At 46.5% G+C, this 17,867-nt stretch overlaps 1 protein-coding gene and 1 long non-coding RNA gene across 13 annotated transcripts in view; one reads left to right on the forward strand and one right to left on the reverse strand.

The window, feature by feature from the left end:
- The window catches only part of adgrb1a (adhesion G protein-coupled receptor B1a), an 888,347-nt gene that overhangs the window by 190,562 nt on the left and 679,918 nt on the right, over nt 1-17,867 (reverse strand). For all 12 annotated transcript variants that reach the window (XM_072468272.1, XM_072468276.1, XM_072468275.1 and 9 more), the window contains one exon: nt 10,233-10,383. In XM_072468272.1, the coding sequence (XP_072324373.1) occupies nt 10,233-10,383 (151 nt within the window). The remainder of the gene's footprint in view (nt 1-10,232; nt 10,384-17,867) is intronic.
- Nucleotides 1-17,867, forward strand: part of LOC140385777 (uncharacterized) — a 42,711-nt gene that overhangs the window by 12,136 nt on the left and 12,708 nt on the right. The gene's annotated exons all lie outside the window — the stretch shown is intronic.

Genomic DNA, 17,867 nt, shown 5'->3' on the forward strand with positions numbered 1-17,867 from the left:
TAGATGGCTTTTGTTTTGGTGCAACATCGTGGGCCGAAGGGCCTGTACTGCGCTGTATCATTCTATGTTCTATGTTCTATGTTCTATGAATCGCCCGAGACAGCCAAAATGGCGATTCACCGGTACCCCCGCGATTTTCAGTGCCGGATGGGCCGAGCGGCCTGCCCAAAACGGCGGGTTCCCCCCCCCGGCGCCGTCCACACCTGGTCGCTGCCGGCGGGAACGCTGGGTGGGTGGGAGGGGGGCCTGCAAGGGGGGGAGGGGAGGGGGTATCCTGTACCGGGGGGGGCCTCAAATGGGGTCTGGCCCGTGATCGGTGCCCACCGATCATCGGGCCGCCCTCTCTGAAGGAGGACCTCCTTTCTTCCGCAGCCCCGCAAGATCCGTCGGACATCTTCTTGCGGGGTGGACTCTGGGAGGACGGCAACCACGCATGCGCGGGTTGGCGCCGGCCAACCCGCTCATGCGCGGGTGACGCCAGTTATGCGGCGCCAGCCGCATCATGTATGCGACGCCGCCTTTACGCGCGCCAAGGCCTGGCGCGCGTAAATGATGCGGCGACGCTCCTAGCCCATTTTCGGGCCCTGAATCGGTTGGGATTGGGGCCGTTTCGCGCCGTTGTGAACCTCGACGGCGTTCACGATGGCGCAAACACTCTGTTTCCATTTCAGAGAATCGCGCCCCTTATGTTTTGTCAGACTCAAATCCTATGGCAAATTGTAAAGCTACAGACAGATCTGCCTCCTCCCATTAATTACATTATCTGTACCCACTAAGATATCACATGACCTGCAAAACCAAGACTAAATATGACCCCTCATCAATTATCTACTCTCCAGGGAATCTGCGGTAATCATAATAATATCACATCAGCCTTTTATCTCTAACCAACTAAGTGGTCGAATGAGTCATAACCTCACCTTTTACAACTCCTTAATTACAGATATGGCAGACACAAGTCTGGATACCTTAACCTCGGTTCATTAATTATATTCCTGCAACAAATATATACTGTAACCCAGGCTTTTAATAACATTCCTGCTGCAAATATAAAATACAACATAGAACAATTTCTCCATCCATCACTGGCAATAGAAGGGGAATTTCTCTCTAGATCGCAGTTGGGAAACCTTGCAAAAACGTATGGGCCTATCCAACATGGTGGATAATTTGAAGATGCTGTTTAGAATCTAGTCCGAAGTAAATACGAACATTTTTGTCATGCTGAAGCGCTTTCGCCATTGAAGAGGGGTATTGATCGGACAAATCAAAAGCAATGCCCTCATGTGTGCGACAACCATTTAAAACAAACATCTGCAGCCTGGAATAAGAAATCCCTCCCCAAAAAGATGGCAGTAAAATGTGTCATGGAATCAGCTCTTTTTCTGGCAGACTGAATGGACAACCAATTTTGATTTTGGTTCGGTTTGTCTCAAATACACAAGCCTAGAATGCTACACTGAAAATTAACAATTACAGGACATGCCAAGGCGGCCACAACCTTTAAGAATAAAAGCAAGTATCCAAGGATGATGATATAATTGCAAAGATTTTACTCTTTTTTTTTTTACACAGAGGTTCTTTAAAAAATAAAGGATGCGAAATCTACGTTGCATCTTTTATGATTGTGGTTTAAACTGGAGCAATGTGCAAGAAAATATGTTTGATTTAATGGGATGTTAATAGCTCTGTATATATCTGCATCTACAGCTCTCTACATTAGAACTATTTATGTGAATCTGGGAAAAGGTGGACGGACGTTGCATAATAATCACTATATATAATTTCATTGCCACTCATGCATTTTAAATATCTGAAACAAAATGCTGGCATTGCCACCAATGAAACAAAACTGCATCGATGTAATTTTAAAATTCATTTACAAACTGCTTTCGATGGAATCTAAAACGATGATGTAATAACGTGGAGTAATTGATCACGTTTTGAGAAAAACTGAAGTACATGGAACACATAATAGAAGTGCAATGAGATATTGCTCTGTCGTTAAACTAGCAACATTTTCATGTCCTAAGCTCGTAAGATGTAGGAGCAGTATTCGGGCATTTGACCCATTGAGTCTGCTCCGCCATTCGATTATGGCTAACCTCATCCTGGCCTTAACTCCACCGTCCTGCCCGTTCTCCATGGCCCTTCAACCCATTACCAATTAAAAATTTGTCTAACTCCTCCTTAAATTTACTCACTGTCCCACTGACCACACTGGGGTAGCGAATTCCACAGATACACAACCCTTTGGGAGAAGCAGTTTTTCCTCAATTCTGTTTTAAATTTGCTACCTCTTATCCAAAACAATGACCTCTCATTCTAGAATGCCTCAAAAAAGGAAGCATCCACTTCATCTCTACTTTAGCTATACCTTTTATCATCTTGTGTATCTCCATTTGATCTCCCCTGATTCTTCGTAATTCTAGAGAGTATAGGCCTAAACTGTTCGATCTCTCCTCATACGACAAACCCCTTATCTCTGGAATCAACCGAATGAACCTCCTCTGAATTGCCTCCAATGCCACTACATATTTCCTCAAATAAGGGGACAAAACTGTGCACAATACTCTAGGTGTTGTCTCACCAATGCCTTGTATAGTTGCAACTGCACTTCCTTACCTTTATACTCTATTCCTTTTGCTAGAAATGCCAACATTCCATTAGCTTTCTTTATTTCTGCTGTACTACATGCTCGTTTCCTATGACTCATGCACAAGGATACCCAGATCCCTCTGCAACGGAGCACCCCAATGTCTCTCCCCATTTAGGTAATAAGTTGCCTTCCCATTTTTGTGACCAAAATGCATGACCTCACACTGTTCAACTCCAGCTGCCATATTTTCCGAAACTACCTGTATCCATTTGTAAGGTTCATATTTCCTCATTTTGTCTGCAAATTTGACCAGGGAACCTTCCCTCCCTGTATACAGTCATTTGTAGAGATTGTAAATAGCTGGGGCCCAAAGACCGAACACTGTGGCACCCCACTAGCTACTTGCCATCCAGAAAAAGACCCATTTATCCCTACTCTGTCTTCTGTCTGTCATCCAGTCTTCTTTCCAAGTTAATAAATTACCCCTAATCCCATATGATCTAACCTTGTGAATTAACCTTCTGAGCGGCATCGTATCAAACATCTTCTGGAAGACCAGATATACTACATCTACAGGATCCCCATTATCCACTTTGCTTGTTATATCTTCGAAGAACTCTCGCAAATTAGTCAACCATGATTTGCACTTCATAAAACCATGCTGACTCTGATAGATAGCGTTTTGACTTTCCAAATGTCTTGATATTACTTCCTTGATAACTGATTCCAACACTTTCCCAACAATAGATGTTAAACTAATTGTCTGTCATTTCCCACATTCTGCCTCCCTTCCTTTTTGAATAAGGGTGTTACATTAGCATTTTTCCATCACCTGGAACCTTTCCCATGTCCAGGGAATTTTGGAATACTATAACCAGTGGAGCCACAACCTCCACTGCTACTTCCTTTAACACCCTAGGATGTAGGCCATCAAGCCCTAGAGACTTGTCTGCCCTCAATCCCAATAGTTTGTTGAGTAACCTTTCCCTATTGATGTTGCTGTTCCTCCCTTTCTATTCCTTCGGAATTTCTGGTTCCTATAGGAATGGTACTAGTGTCCTCCACCTTGAAAATTGAGGCAAAGTATCGATTTAGCATCTTTGCCATGTCCGTGTTCCCCACTATTAACTCTTTGGTTTCATCTTCCAAGGCATCAAAAATCACTTCAGCGACTCTCTTCCCTTTTCCTTTCTCCTTTTTTGCTCCTTGGGCACTTATTTTATTGTGTTTCAAATATGACAATTTGGAATGCAGGTTATTTCACAGCTAAGTTCAAGACTCAGAGAGAGTCTAAAATCTAAACACTCAACGTAAAACCGATTTAATTCTTTAGGCAGGAATTTCGGCATAAGCTTCAGGACTTCGCTGCAAAGCACTAATGGGAGGTCACTCACACATGAGGAACAGTCAGATAGCAGTCATTTTTGCCGAATTAGCCAACTGGCAGTCAGAAGCAGACTCGCTGTTCAATTTGGAGTTCCGCCAGCGGAAAAGCAGAATGCCTTCTCAGACGGGGGAAAAGAGAGCATGCTCATGGTAGAGGTGATGTCTCTCCAACATTTTAATATTAAAAATAAAAATAGGCCACCATTGCATTGGAGAGGGGGAGCGGGGAGAGCGAATGGTGTGGGTGGGTGTTGGCGGGGGGGGGGGGGTTAGAAATTAGTGAACACCACAGGGCTGCAAGTGAACCCAAGCTGGCAAGGAGAGTCTTGAGGCTTGCCTGGAGAGCTGCCCATGCCCAGTCTGCTGCTGGGAGACAGCATCAAGACAGCTGGACTGTTTCCCAATGCCTTGAAAAGAGGGCTGAAAAGGAATTTAATTGGGCCGCTTGCAGGCAGACCAGGCCTCAGTGAAAATGGCTCAAGAGCTGGATGGAATAGGGGAACCGGCATACCAGTCAATGGTTCAGATTGTCCCATCTGCCTCCGTGCTCACCCCGATTTGGGTCGAAAATTTCAGCCTGGTGTTTGTCATTCTCAAGATGTTGGCGTCACTGTTAAGGGTCAGAAATGTTTGTCTATCTCTGGTTCTCCTTGAAAAGGATGTAACAGTCTTGTATTGGCTGCTGCAGCCCAAGTCAGAAATGTGTGTTACTCGCAGGAACCTGTAGATGATGATGTCCCCATGCTGCTGCCCTTATCCTTCCAAGTGAAGAGGGATGCCGATTTGGAAAGTGTTGCCATTACAGCCTTGGTGATGTTCTGTACTCCATCCTGCAGATACATGCACACGGCAGCTATGGCAATACAATAGTGGCCAGAGGTGATGTTTAAGTTATTAGATGCATTGCCATCAAGTGGATTTCTTGATTCATGTGCAGAATCTTATGTGTTGTTGGAGCTGCACCTATCCATGAAGGAATGGATGATCAAAAATTAAATGTTAACGTAATGCGTGGTCAAAATCAGATTATTTTCTCAAAATCAGGCAGGACTTTGTTTTGGTATAAGTGACTTATTCTACAAACCCTTTGAAGTTAACTGATTAGGTTGTTGTTTAATTTTAAGTGAGGGAACGGCGATGTTGTTCCAAGTCAGGATGGTGTGTGGCTTGGAGGGGAACTTGCAGGTGGTAGTGTTCCCATGCATCTGTTACCCTTGTCCTTCTGGATGGTAATGGCTGTGGATTTGGAACGTGCTGTCGAAGGAGCCTTGGTGAGTTGTTGCAGGGCGTCTTGTAGATGGTACACATTGCTGCCACTGTGTGTCAGTGGTGGAGTGAGTGGGTGTTGGAGGTGGCGGTGAGATGCCAATCAAATGTGTTGTCTTGTCCTTGATGGTGTTGAGCATTCCATCACACCCCTGCTTTGTTGCTGGTGGACAGCTTTAGGGAGTCAAGAGGTGAGTTACTCGCAGCAGGATTCCTGGTCCCTGACCTGCTCTTGCAGCCACAGTGCTTATATGGCTCATCCCATTCAGTTTCTGGTCATTCAAACCCAGTTTACCCTCTGATTTTAGTTTATCTGCTGTTTGGCCTTTGACACCTTTTATTCTCTCCGAGGACAGCCATTAGCACTCTTTTCCCTTGGTTACTGTGGCTATGACTCATCTTTCATTCCCTCACCCCACAGTATAAATATCTCCCACTTTCAATGTCTTTTAGCTTTGACAAAGGGTCATCTAGACTCAAAATGGGAGCTCTTTTCTCTCCCTACAGATGCTGCCAGACCTTCTGAGATTTTCCAGCATTTTTCCTTTTGGTTTCAGATTCCAGCATCCGCAGTAATTTGCTTTTATCTACACATCTTCGGTCTGGGGGAGGAAACCCACACAGACAGAGGGAGAAACTGCAAACTCCACACAGACAGTCACCAAAGGTCGGCATTGAACCCGGGTCCCTGGAGCTGAGACAGCAGTGCTCACCACTGTGCCACCAAGTCTTTCAGAACATCAACACTTACAAGTTTCTCACGGTTTAAAAAATATTCCGCTCTTCTGTATTTACAACCAAAGTGAGTGACATTTTCCGACATTAGACCCTAGATGTCATCTCGTTGCCCATTCACTTAACCTGTCTATATCTCTTTGCAGCCTCTCTGTGTCCTCTCCAAAGCTTACCTTTCCACCTAGCATTGTAGCATTAGCAAACTTCGATGCATTACTCTCGTCAGCTTAGTCATTAATATAGATTGTAAATAGCTGAGGGCCCAGCACTGATCCTTGTGGCACTCCACTATTCACTGCCTGCCAACTTGAAAATGCTGCATTTATGCCCACTCTCTGCTTCCTGTCCATTCACCAGTCCTCTATCCATGTTAATGTATATGGGTGACACGGTAGCACAGTGGTTAAAACTGTTGCCTCACAGCGCTGGGATCCCAGGTTCGATTCTCGACTTCGGTCACTGCCTGTGTGGAGTCTACACATTCTCCCCATGTCTGCATGAGTTTCCTCCGGATGCTCCGGTTTCCTCCCACAATCCTGAAAGATGTGGTGTTAGGTAATTTGGACATTTTGAATTCTCCCTCTTTGTACCCGAACAGGTGCCGGAGTGTGGCGACTAGGGGATTTTCATCGTAAATTTAATGCAGTGTTAATGTAAGCCTACTTGGGACAATAATAAAGATTATATTACCTCCAACTCATCATCTTGCTTATGAACCGTTTGTGTGGCACCTTATCAAATGCTTTTTAGAAATTCAGGTAAACTGGGCGCAATTCTCCGATATTGAGGCCAAGTGTTCGCGCCGTCGTGTTTCACGACGGCACGAACAGGGCCCGTGTACGACATATTCTGGCCCCCACAGGGGGCCAGCATGGTTCTGGAGTGGTTCATGCCGCTCCAGCCTCCTTACGCAGCGCCAAACAGGTGCCACGCCAACCCACGCATGCGCAGTTGGGGCAGCTCAATCCTGCGCATGTGCAGTTGGGCCGCGCCATCCTGCCCATGCGCGGGGAACTTCTTACGCGCGCCGGCCCCTCACCAACATCAGTTCGGTGTTCAGGGGCCGGCCGCGCCAGGAACTAGGCCCCGGGGGGGAAAGACCCCATCAGAGGCCCCCCCCCCGGTGAAGGAGCCCCCCTCCCTCCTCCCACAGGCCGCTCCCGGACCGTTCCCGCCGGCAGCGACCAGGGGTGAACGCCAATGGCGGGACTCTGTTGTATCGGGGCGACCGCTCGTCCCATCTGGGCTGGAGAATCGGTGGCCCCGCCGATTCCAGCGGCCCGCGGCCGCGCAAAGCGCGCCGCCGATTCCCCGCACCTCGGGGAATCGCGCGCCGGCGTTGGGGCTTCGTGGCGCGGTTACGCCGATTCTCCGGCCCGGCGCGAGGCTCGGAGAATCGTGCCCACTATATCTACTGGCTCCCCTTATCTACCTTGTTACTTACATCTTCATAATACTCAAAAAAAAATTGTCAAACAGGATTTCCCTTTAATGTTGACTTGTTCTAATCATATAATGTGCATTGTTAAGATTTTCTTGATAATAGATTGCAGTATTTTTCCAATAACTGATGTTAGAGGAACTGGCCTGAATTGGCCACTATTTCACTCTCTCTCCTTTCTTGAAAAGTGGTGTAACATTTGCCAACTTCCAGTCTGATGGAACTGTTCTCAAATCTAAGGCGTTTTGAAAAATCATAGCTAGCGCATCCACTATTACTGCAGCCACCTGTTTTAGAGCCCTAGAGTGTTGGCCATCAGCTCCCAGGGCTGTGTTAAATTTTAGTTCCTTAGTTTTCTCCAATTCTTTTTCTCTGCTGATATTAATTTCCTCATTTTCCTCACCCTTTTTAGCCCTTACTGTCAATTTCTGGTATGAATCTTGCATTTTCTACTGTGACGATGTCACAAAATATTTGTTCAATGCCTCCACCATTTCCCCAAATATAATTTCTACTTCTTTGGCTTCCAAGGGACAAACATTTACTTTCACTACACTTTTCCTTTTGAGACACTTATAAAAGCTCTTTTGGCTAGATTACTCTCATATTCTAATTAGTCTCTTTTTATCACTTTTTGGGTGGCCCTTTGCTGGTTCCTAAAAGGTTCCCAATCCTCAGACTTGATTTATTTTTTATAAGATTGGAAGCCCTCTTCTTCCAATCTAATACTATCTTTAACTTCCTGAGTGAGCTCTGAATGGGTCTTTTTTGCTGAGTTTGTGGGTCCAATGGACAGTGTTGTTGATAATTTTAAATTGTTTCTTTAAATGTCATCTACTGCTCATTTACCACCATATCTTTTCGCTTATTTACCCAATTAACCTGAGTCAGTTCTCCCCTCTACCAATGTAACTGGCCTTGATCATGTTTAAGATTCTTGTTGTGCCTGGAGTATGTTACTTTCAAATGTAACATGGAATTCAGTAGTATTATGATCATTATTTCCAATAGATATTTTTACTAAGCCATTACTAATTAACCCTACTTTGTTACACAAAACTAGATCTAAGACAATTTCATCCAAATCAGTTTCATAACAGATTGCTGCAAGAAACTGTTGCAAAAACATCTATAAACTTATCTTCAAGATCATTCTTACCTATTTGACTGTTCCAGTCTAGTCCAGTCAATATGAAGATTAAAGTTCCCCACAATAATTACATTGCCTTTATTACAAAGTTCAATAATTAGTCTAATGCTCTGTCCAATGCTATAAATACTGTTAGGGGGCCTATAACTGCTCCCATCAGTATTTTCTGACTCTTGCTTTCCTAATTTCCACCCACACTGATTCTACTTCATGATATTTCTCACTAATGTGCTTATGCCGTCTTTTACTATCAGAGCTACCATTCCTCCTTTGCCATTCTGTTTGTCTTTCCGAAATATTGTGCATCTTGGAATATTTATTTTTGTACCTTAATTACCTTGTCATCATATTTCTGTAATGGCAATTAGATCAAATCATTTACCTCTATTTATGCCACTGGTTCATCTATCTTAAAGCAATTGCTTCATGCATTCAGATAAAGCACCTTTTAATTTCATTTTTTAAACTTCTATTCCTTGCAAAGACCTTATTTGATGTACTGCCTGTCCCACTCTGCTCGCCTTTATCCACATTTTTATCCACATTGCTATACGACTCCAATGACTCAACTCTTTACTCTTTGGATTCCTCAATTTCCCTTTACTCAGACCTCCCCTGCACGCCTCCACCTTTGTTAGGTTAAAGCCCTGTCCACAGCACTGTTTATAGATGATTGGCCAGGACATTTGCTCAAGTGAAGCCCATCCCACTGGAATAGCTCATTCTTACCTCAGTGGCAGGGGCCAAGTGGCAGCCAGTTATTTCCCCGAAGGAGAAGATCAGAAGACAAGTCAACTTACAACTTGCTCTTTTGATAGCATCTCTGAAGCACTGTCAACTGTGACTCAGAGCTGAAGGATTTGCAGAGTAGAAATTGGTTTTAAATTAATGCCCACAACTGGAAGGTGCACTAAGCCAGAAAAGCTAACATCAACTGTCTCATGCTCACTCTCTTAATTCAAAAAATCTAATGCACTTGACAGCTGAGGCAAAAGCATTGGAATCACTCTGCAATGATCATGAAACGTAGGGTTATTTATTAAGAAAGTTAATCAAAAATAGGACAAATGGCTATGCTCATTCCCGGTTATCTAGGGAGGCTGTGGCACCTTCTGTTGTGATAGCAGCTGTGAGGTGATCCATTGCTATAATGCTCAATTGTGGTCCCCCACAAGTTAAACAGCACCTGTCAAAATGAGCACAGTAGATTTACTGCCCAATCCTAATAGGAGGATATGATGGAAAGGGTGAGGTGACCATGGCTAAAACTAGAACCAGAGGACACCATCTCAGATTAAAGGGACGATCCTTTAAAACAGAGATGAGGAGAAATTTCTTCAGCCAGAGGGTGGTGAATCTGTGGAACTCTTTGCCGCAGAAGGCTGTGGATGCCAATTCACGGAGTGTCTTTAAGACAGAGATAGATAGGTTCTTGATCAATAAGAGGATCAGGGGTTATGGGGAGAAGGCAGGAGAATGGGGATAAGAAAATATTAGCCATGATTGAATGGCGGAGCAGACCCGATGGGCCAAGTGGCCTAATTCTGCTCCTATATCTTATGGCCTTATGGCAAAACAGAAGTGGGGTTGCAAACTGATAAAGGAACGCAATTTTTTCCATGCTTATAGGACACACACGATTACTATGTACTAACCCCATCCAAGACAAAGAAAACGTTTCCGAATTATTCGATTTCGTAATCTTCCTGTGACAGCCATGTATGACTGCCAGGCTTCTGTCAGCACCCAGCAGAATGATGACAGGAAGAAGAAATGCAGAAACGCTGCCACAAGGGTACAGATCACCTGGTAAAATAAAAAGTTAAGGAACATTGATTAGCAACTTCTTCACTTAAACAATAAAATTACTGATTTAATATTGGTAGCACCCACAAAGCTAACCCTGATTTGATCTTTCAGAGGCTAAATATCCTGCTGTACAATTCCTCCATTTATAGTTGTTTAATAGTCCTCGATTTCAAATCACAAAAAGATTTACCCCACTAAAGCCTCTCCCTGCTCATTATTCAGCCCCCGCAAAAGCCTCTTTTATAGAAGGATCTATTAGTCTCCACTGAACCATACTCAACAATTAAACTACTAATAGTTAAACAGCCATTAAATTGCTTTATATAGAGTATCCTGCGTCAGTGTAGTCTCTGCATAGAACCTCATACTGAAAGACCTGCTCTTCCTTCAGGGCCCACTAAGCCCTCTGGCTAATTTTCAATATAGCCTCACAAACAGACACCATTATACAGTCCCTATTCAAGTGTTTCATGCAGAAGGATCTGCTCTCTTGCTTAGTTCCCACTGAAGCATTCCATGAAGAAAGACATGCGCACTGCTCAATTCCTCCCAAGTCTTTAACACAGAACACCTTTCATTCCATTATTGTTACTTAAACCCCTGAAAGTATTCACTGCTGAGTCCTCAGATAGAATCTGTTCACTAAAACCAATGGTACAGGATGCAATACCAAAAAGCTTCTATGAATGGTCCTCATGCACTATAAAAGGTGATGTCTATTTTGGTGTACATCAATGTCAGATACAAAATTTAATTGCTGTTGATATTCTGAACTCTGAGAATTGAACCAAAAGTATTCTGCAGCAGCTTACTTCACGTGAGGAAGAAAGAGTTTGCCACACTGATCCAATCTTCAACTTCTTGTTTTGAACCACACTATCTTTCAACTTTTCCCACGTTTGTCAGTACAAGAGTTTAAGTCGTTGCCAGCACGTCAACTAATGTAGTGAATTGGATACTTTAAAAAAGAGTCTAATTCGTTGCCAGCAAAATCTGTCAGAGCCTAAGGACGAGATGCGTTTGGGTCAATGTAATTTTGCCGCTGTGTGATAATAGGAGTTGATTCTTTTCAATAGCATACTGCGTACAACAATTTCTACAGTTAGCAGGTGCTGGGACTCACGGTGTTGAAATGGCGGCAGCTATGCAAGTCCACAGAAACATTTGGAGTAATTTCCTTTGAACAGTTTCAAATTCAATTTGGATTTGATAACTGGATCGATCATTGGAGTGCAGGAATTCCATTAAATATGCTTGATAATAAAAAATGTCCTTTATTACAAACAAATGGGAATTACAGGATTAAATTGCAGTTGGCCAGCTTGACTTTTCATATTGGCTGTTTTCTTTGCAAACATCGGTTCAGGAGAAGAGCTTGCTCTTAAGCGGCTTGGGATTTAATTTAAAAAATGATCACAACAATGAATGAATTGACATGTTGGCTTGATGGACCCTGCTGTATTGCCCTTCAAGAGGACTGAGGCAGATTTGTTTCTGCAAATTTCCCACATCATCATCATCAGGGAGGGAATAAACAGAGAAAAATAATTTTCCGCAGGTTGCTGAACAAACTGAATTACAATCACTTGTTAATAGAACAGCAACCATGAAAACACTGGAGCTGGGGACTTACCGACCCCGCTGTGGCAGAACCCGCCACAGGGGATGTAGCAGGTCAGCCAAAATCAATTGACTTTGGCGGGACTGGACGATTCCCCACCCCATAAGTAAATCTTACATTTGGGGTAGCCACATAAACTCAATATCTAAATAATCAAAACTTAAACAAAAACAGAAAATACTGGACAATCTCAGCAGGTCTGACAGCATCTGTGGAGAGACAAGGGGGCCATTTCGAGTCTGGATGACTCTTTGTCAAAGCTTTGCCAAGATACACCTTGAGGTGTATCAATCATCATACACTGGACATTTGTGTCATTTGCATATGCACTTCTTCAAACCTTTTAAAGGTGAACTGAGAAAATAAAATAATAAACACACTATGCTTCCTCATATCAGTGACTTGTCAAACCAAATAATTTAACAAACTACCCACCCAAATTCCACTTGGTCATAGAAACAAAGAAACATTGAAAATAGGAGCAGGTGGAGCCATTCGGCCCTTCGAGCCTGCTCTGCCATTAATTATGATCATGGCTGATCATCCAACTCAATAGCCACTTCTCCCCCCTCCCATATCCTTTGATCTCCTTCGTCCCAATTGCTATATATAACAGCTTCTTGAAAACATACAATGCTTTGACTTCAACTACTTCCTGTAGTAATGAATTCCACAGGCCGACCTCTCTCAGGGCGAAGACATTCCTCCTCATCTCTGCCCTAAATGGTCGACCCTTACCCTCAGACAATGACCCCTGGTTCTGGACACCCCCCACCATCGGGACCATCCTTCTTGCATCTACTCTGTCTAGTCCTGTTAAGATTTTATAGGTTTCTATGATCCCCCTCATTCTTTTGAACTCAGCGAATACAATCCGAACCGACCTAATCGTCTCGTTCCTCATACGTCCATCCTGCCATCCCAGAAATCAGACTGGTTGCCCTGACATTTAAGTTTGACTAATTTTATAGTCTTTGCTGGAATTACCTGACTATCCATGACCACTTTTATCTCTCCCAGTGCAAATGAAAGGAAGAACCTATTTCAGCCAACTCTGGCGCACCCCTGCGATGAGCTGCTTAACACAATGAGCATCAACGTTTATTCCATTATTAAATCAGAAAAGAACAATGCACTAGTTGTTTACAATCCTGCAGGAAAACAATTTTCATCAGCACATGCATCATCTTTTAAAGTTGTGTTAATACGTTTCTTTAAAAACCCAACGTTTAAAAGACACTCTTGCTGCGGAAAACACGAGCGACAAAACAATCCAGAATAATAACGTGAACTCTGGTGTAAAAGACAGGAATCGGAAAGAGATTTAATGCTGAGAGAGGTGGTGGGTGAATGAAGCAAGTGAAAGATAAAAATGGCTAACATTGCAGAGGGTCCTGTGGCACAGATAAGTGTCTCAACTCGTGACTTCCACTCTGATGCACTATCAATTACCACAAAGACAAGAGTAGTGGAATAATCGAGTCTTTATTGAGCAAGATGTGGTGCCTCTTGTAGCTGGAACCAGAATGGCTGCAGCACCCGCGAGCACACACATTTATATGCCGCCTACTGGGCGGGGCCAGCAGGCAGGGATTTACTCATGTGCCTCTACTATACGGGCAGTGCCATAATACATGTAATATACTACTAGTGGTGACTACCACATTCACCCCCTGTTAAAAAAAAGAGTCTGGCAGGGGTGGTGGAAAGCATTATAAGTTAAGTCTGTCAGGGCCTTGACCCTCCTCTGCGATCGCCTCAGTCCTGGTGGTGATGTGGGCGCCGACTTGGTCACATGCGACTCCGGGAGCGTGTTGTCCTCGTCTTCGTCACCCCTGAGTGGAACCAGTGAGAGGACAGTTCCTACTGGGGTGGGGGCTGTGGTGAGGTTCACTGGAGGGAGGGTGAGTGGCGCAGGGGTAAATGAGGCAACCGGAGGGGGGGGGGGGCAGTGTCAGGCCGGGGGTCATGGGTCGGGATCCAGCGGGTGCCAGGTCCCGGAGGGAGACTGTGTCCTGGCGCCCGTCGGGGTGTGCTACGTAGGCGTACTGCATGTTCGCATGTAGGAGGTGGATTTTTCGACCAAGGGGTCCGACTTATGGGTCTGCACATGCTTCCGAAGGAGGACGGGTGCAGGAGCTGTCAGGCATGTCGGGAGCTAGACCCCGGACGGAGGTGGACTTCCTGGGGAAGGCAAACACACGTTAGTGAGGGGTCTCGGTAGTCGCGGTGCAGAGGAGCGATCGGAGGGAGTGGAGCGCGTCAGGGAGGACTTCCTGCCAGCGGGAGACCGGGAGATTTTTAGACCGCAGGGCCAGCAGGACGGCCTTCCAGACCGTCCCGTTCTCCCTCTTCACATGCCCGTTTCCCCGGGGGTTGTAGCTAGTCGCCCTGCTCGAGGCAATGCCCTTGCTGAGCAGGAACTGACGCAGCTCATCACTCATGAAAGAGGATCCCCACTCGCTGTGGATGTAGGTGGGGAAACCGAACAGAGTGAAGATGCTGTGGAGAGCTTTAATTACCGTGGCAGAAGTCATATCGGGGCATGGGATGGCGAAAGGGAACCGGGAGTACTCATCAATCACGTTCAGAAAGTACGTGTTGCGGTCGGTGGAGGGAAGGGGCCCTTTGAAGTCTATGCTGAGGCGCTCAAAGGGGCGGGAGGCCTTCACCAGGTGCGTCCGATCTGGCCGGTAGAAGTGCGGCTTGCACTCTGCGGAGACTTGGCAGTCTCTGGTGACGGTCCTGACCTCCTCAATGGAGTACAGCAGGTTGCGGGCCTTGATGAAATGGAAGAACCGGGTGACCCCCGGGTGGCAGAGGTCATAGTGGATAGCCCGGAGTCGGTCCACTTGTGCGCTGGCCCATGTACCGCGCGACAGGGCATCAAGGGGCTCACTGAGCTTCCCTGGGAGATACAAGATCTCATAGTTATAGATGGAGAGCTCGATCCTCCACCTCAAGATCTTGTCGTTTTTGATCTTGCCCCGCTGTGTATTATTAAACATGAAGGCAAACGACCGTTGATCAGTGAGGAGAGTGAATCTCCTGCCGGCCAGGTAATGCCTCCAATGCTGCACAGCTTCCACAATGGCTTGGGCCTCCTTTTCGACAGAGGAGTGCCGAATTTCGGAGGCATGGAGGGTGCGGGAAAAGAAGGCCATGGGGCTGCCCACTTGGTTGAGAGTGGCGGCCAGAGCTACATTCGATGCATCGCTCACCATCTGGAAGGCACTTGTCGACCGCGTGCATCGTGGCCTTGGCAATGTCTGCCTTGATACGGTTGAAGGCCTGGCGGGCCTCAGCCGTCAGGGGAAAAACTGTGGACTGAATGAGTGGCCATCTCTCGCTAGAAGACCGAGACCCCATTAGTGACGCCGAAGGAAACCCTAAGGAAGTGATAGAGGCGGCCAGCTGCTTCGAACGCAGTGTATTGGCGGTCCTCCGGGCGGATGGGGAGCTGGTGGTAGGCGGACTTCAGGTCCACTGTGGAAAAGACTTGATACTGCGCAATCTGATTGACCATGTCAGATATGCGTGGGAGGGGGTACGTGTCGAGCTGCATGTACCGATTGATGGTCTGACTGTAGTCAATGACCATCCTGTGCTTCTCCGCAGTCTTTACTACTACCATTGAGCTCTCCAGGGGCTGTTGCTGTCCTCAATGACCCCTTCCCACAGAAGCCGTTGGACCTTCGACCTGATGAAGGTCCTGTCCTGGGCACTGTACCGTCTGCTCCTAGTGGCGACGGGTTTGCAATCCGGGGTGAGGTTCGCAAACAGGGAAGGTGGATCGACCTTGAGGGTCGTGAGGCCGCAGACGGTGAGGGGGGGAAGGGGTCCGGCGAATTTTAAAGATAGGCTTTGGAGATGGCACTGAAAGTCCAGGCCAAGTAACAGGGCAGCGCAGATGTGGGGGAGGACGTAGAGCCGGACCATGCTGAACTCTACGCCTTGGACGGCGAGGGTCACGATGCAATACCCTTGGATTTCCACAGAATGGGTTCCGGAGGCCAGGGAGATTTTCTGGGTGACGGGGTGTACCGAGAGGGAGCACCGCCTTACTGTGGTGGGGTGGATGAAGCTTTCCGTGCTCCCGGAGTCAAAAAGGCAGGTTGTCTCGTGCCCATCGATCTTCACCGTCGTCTTCGTGTTCGCGAGGCCACTATTGATCCAGGGTGATAGAGGCGAGCTGCGGCAGATGCTGGGAGGTCCCAGGCTGGTCAGCGGTGGTGGAGGTAGTGGCAGGCGATGAACGGCCAGACGAGCAGGGGTCCTGAGGCGCCGTCCAAAATGGCGCCGAAGATGGCGGCACCCACGGGGCGCACATGCCGGGCCGCATTAAAGATGGCGGTGCCCACGGGCTGCACGTGGCTTGCGGTGAAGAAGATGGTGGCGCCCACGGCCCGTACATGACTTGCGATGGGGACAATGGTGGCACCCCTGGGTCGCACATGGGTCTGGAAACAGCGGCGACCGACCGGGCCTGGCAAACAGAAACAAAGTGTCCTTTCTTCCCACAGCCGTTGCAAGTCGCGCTCCGCGCTGGGCAGCACTGCCTGGGGTGTTTGTTTTGCCCGCAAAAATAGCACTTGGGGGGCCCCCCTAGAGTTGGCTGGCTGCCACGCGGCGCAGGCTTGCGGTGAGCTGGAGTAGGAAGCTGGTGGGGCCCACGAGCGTGGTCGGGGGCGTAGGACTGAACGTTATGGGAGGCCACTTCTAACAAATTAGCAAGCTGCCTAGTTCCCGCAAGATTAAGCGTACGTCCAGTAGCCGCTGGCGGACGTACGCAGACTTCATGCCTGTAACGTAAGCGTCTCGAATTAAAAGTTTGGTGTGCTGGACTGCTGAAGCTGCGTGGCAGTCGCAGTTCCTACCTAGGATTCAGGAGCTCCATCGCTTCGGAGTAGGTGGGCGCATCCCGGATGAGAGGATAAATGTCAGGGCTCACCCGTGAATAGAGAACTTGGAGCTTCTGCGGGTCCGAGGGTTCCTCAGCGGATGTTCAGAGGTAGCTTTCAAAGCAGGCTAGTCAGTGGTCAAAGGCGGACGTAGCGTTGGCTGCTTGAGGGCTCAGCTTCAGGCGATCAGGCTTGATGCGGAGATCCATCGTTTTAAAAATCTTGCTCAATACATTGATGCACTATCAATGACCACAAAGACGAGAGTAGTGGAATAATCGAGGCTTTATTGAGCAAGATGTGCTGCCTCCTGTAGCTGGAACCAGAATGGCTGCAGCACCGGTGAGCACACACTTTTATACGCCATCTACTGGGCGGAGCCAGCAGGCAGGGATTTACCCATGTACCTCTACTATCGGGCAGTGCCGTAATACATGCAATATACTACTAGTGGTGACTACCACACACTCATTAACAGTAACTTTACCAATACCAAATTAAAAACAAAAGGACTTAGTTAGGATCTGCTTACACAGCTGAATCCTGACAAACACATAAATTTGCCAATAAATGTTACGCTAAGATGAGGCACTCTGAATAGCAGATGAGATTGGCCAGTTGGTATTGCACCACAGCCAAAATTATTCATTCACAAAAAATACAGCTGTCTCAAGGTGAAATTGGCAGCCAATTAACTCCACTCAGTGCTCTAGACATTGCAAACTGGATTCTTTGGGCAAGAGAAAGCAATTGGATCAATGTTTTACGTGGAGCATAGAATGGAAGCGAGATTCTGAAAAATGGGAGCAAAAGAGACTTGGCTTGCTGACTATATCCTGAATATTCCTGTATGGTATTTACAGATTTAAAGCTGTATCAAAAACCTCAAAGAGGTGCGGCAGTTGCTCACATAATCCTTTTGGGGAAACCAAAGCTTTTTCTGTCCCCTTAATTCGGTT

The sequence above is a fragment of the Scyliorhinus torazame genome, chromosome 11 (assembly GCF_047496885.1).
Source record: "Scyliorhinus torazame isolate Kashiwa2021f chromosome 11, sScyTor2.1, whole genome shotgun sequence".
Taxonomy (NCBI): Eukaryota; Metazoa; Chordata; class Chondrichthyes; order Carcharhiniformes; family Scyliorhinidae; genus Scyliorhinus; species Scyliorhinus torazame.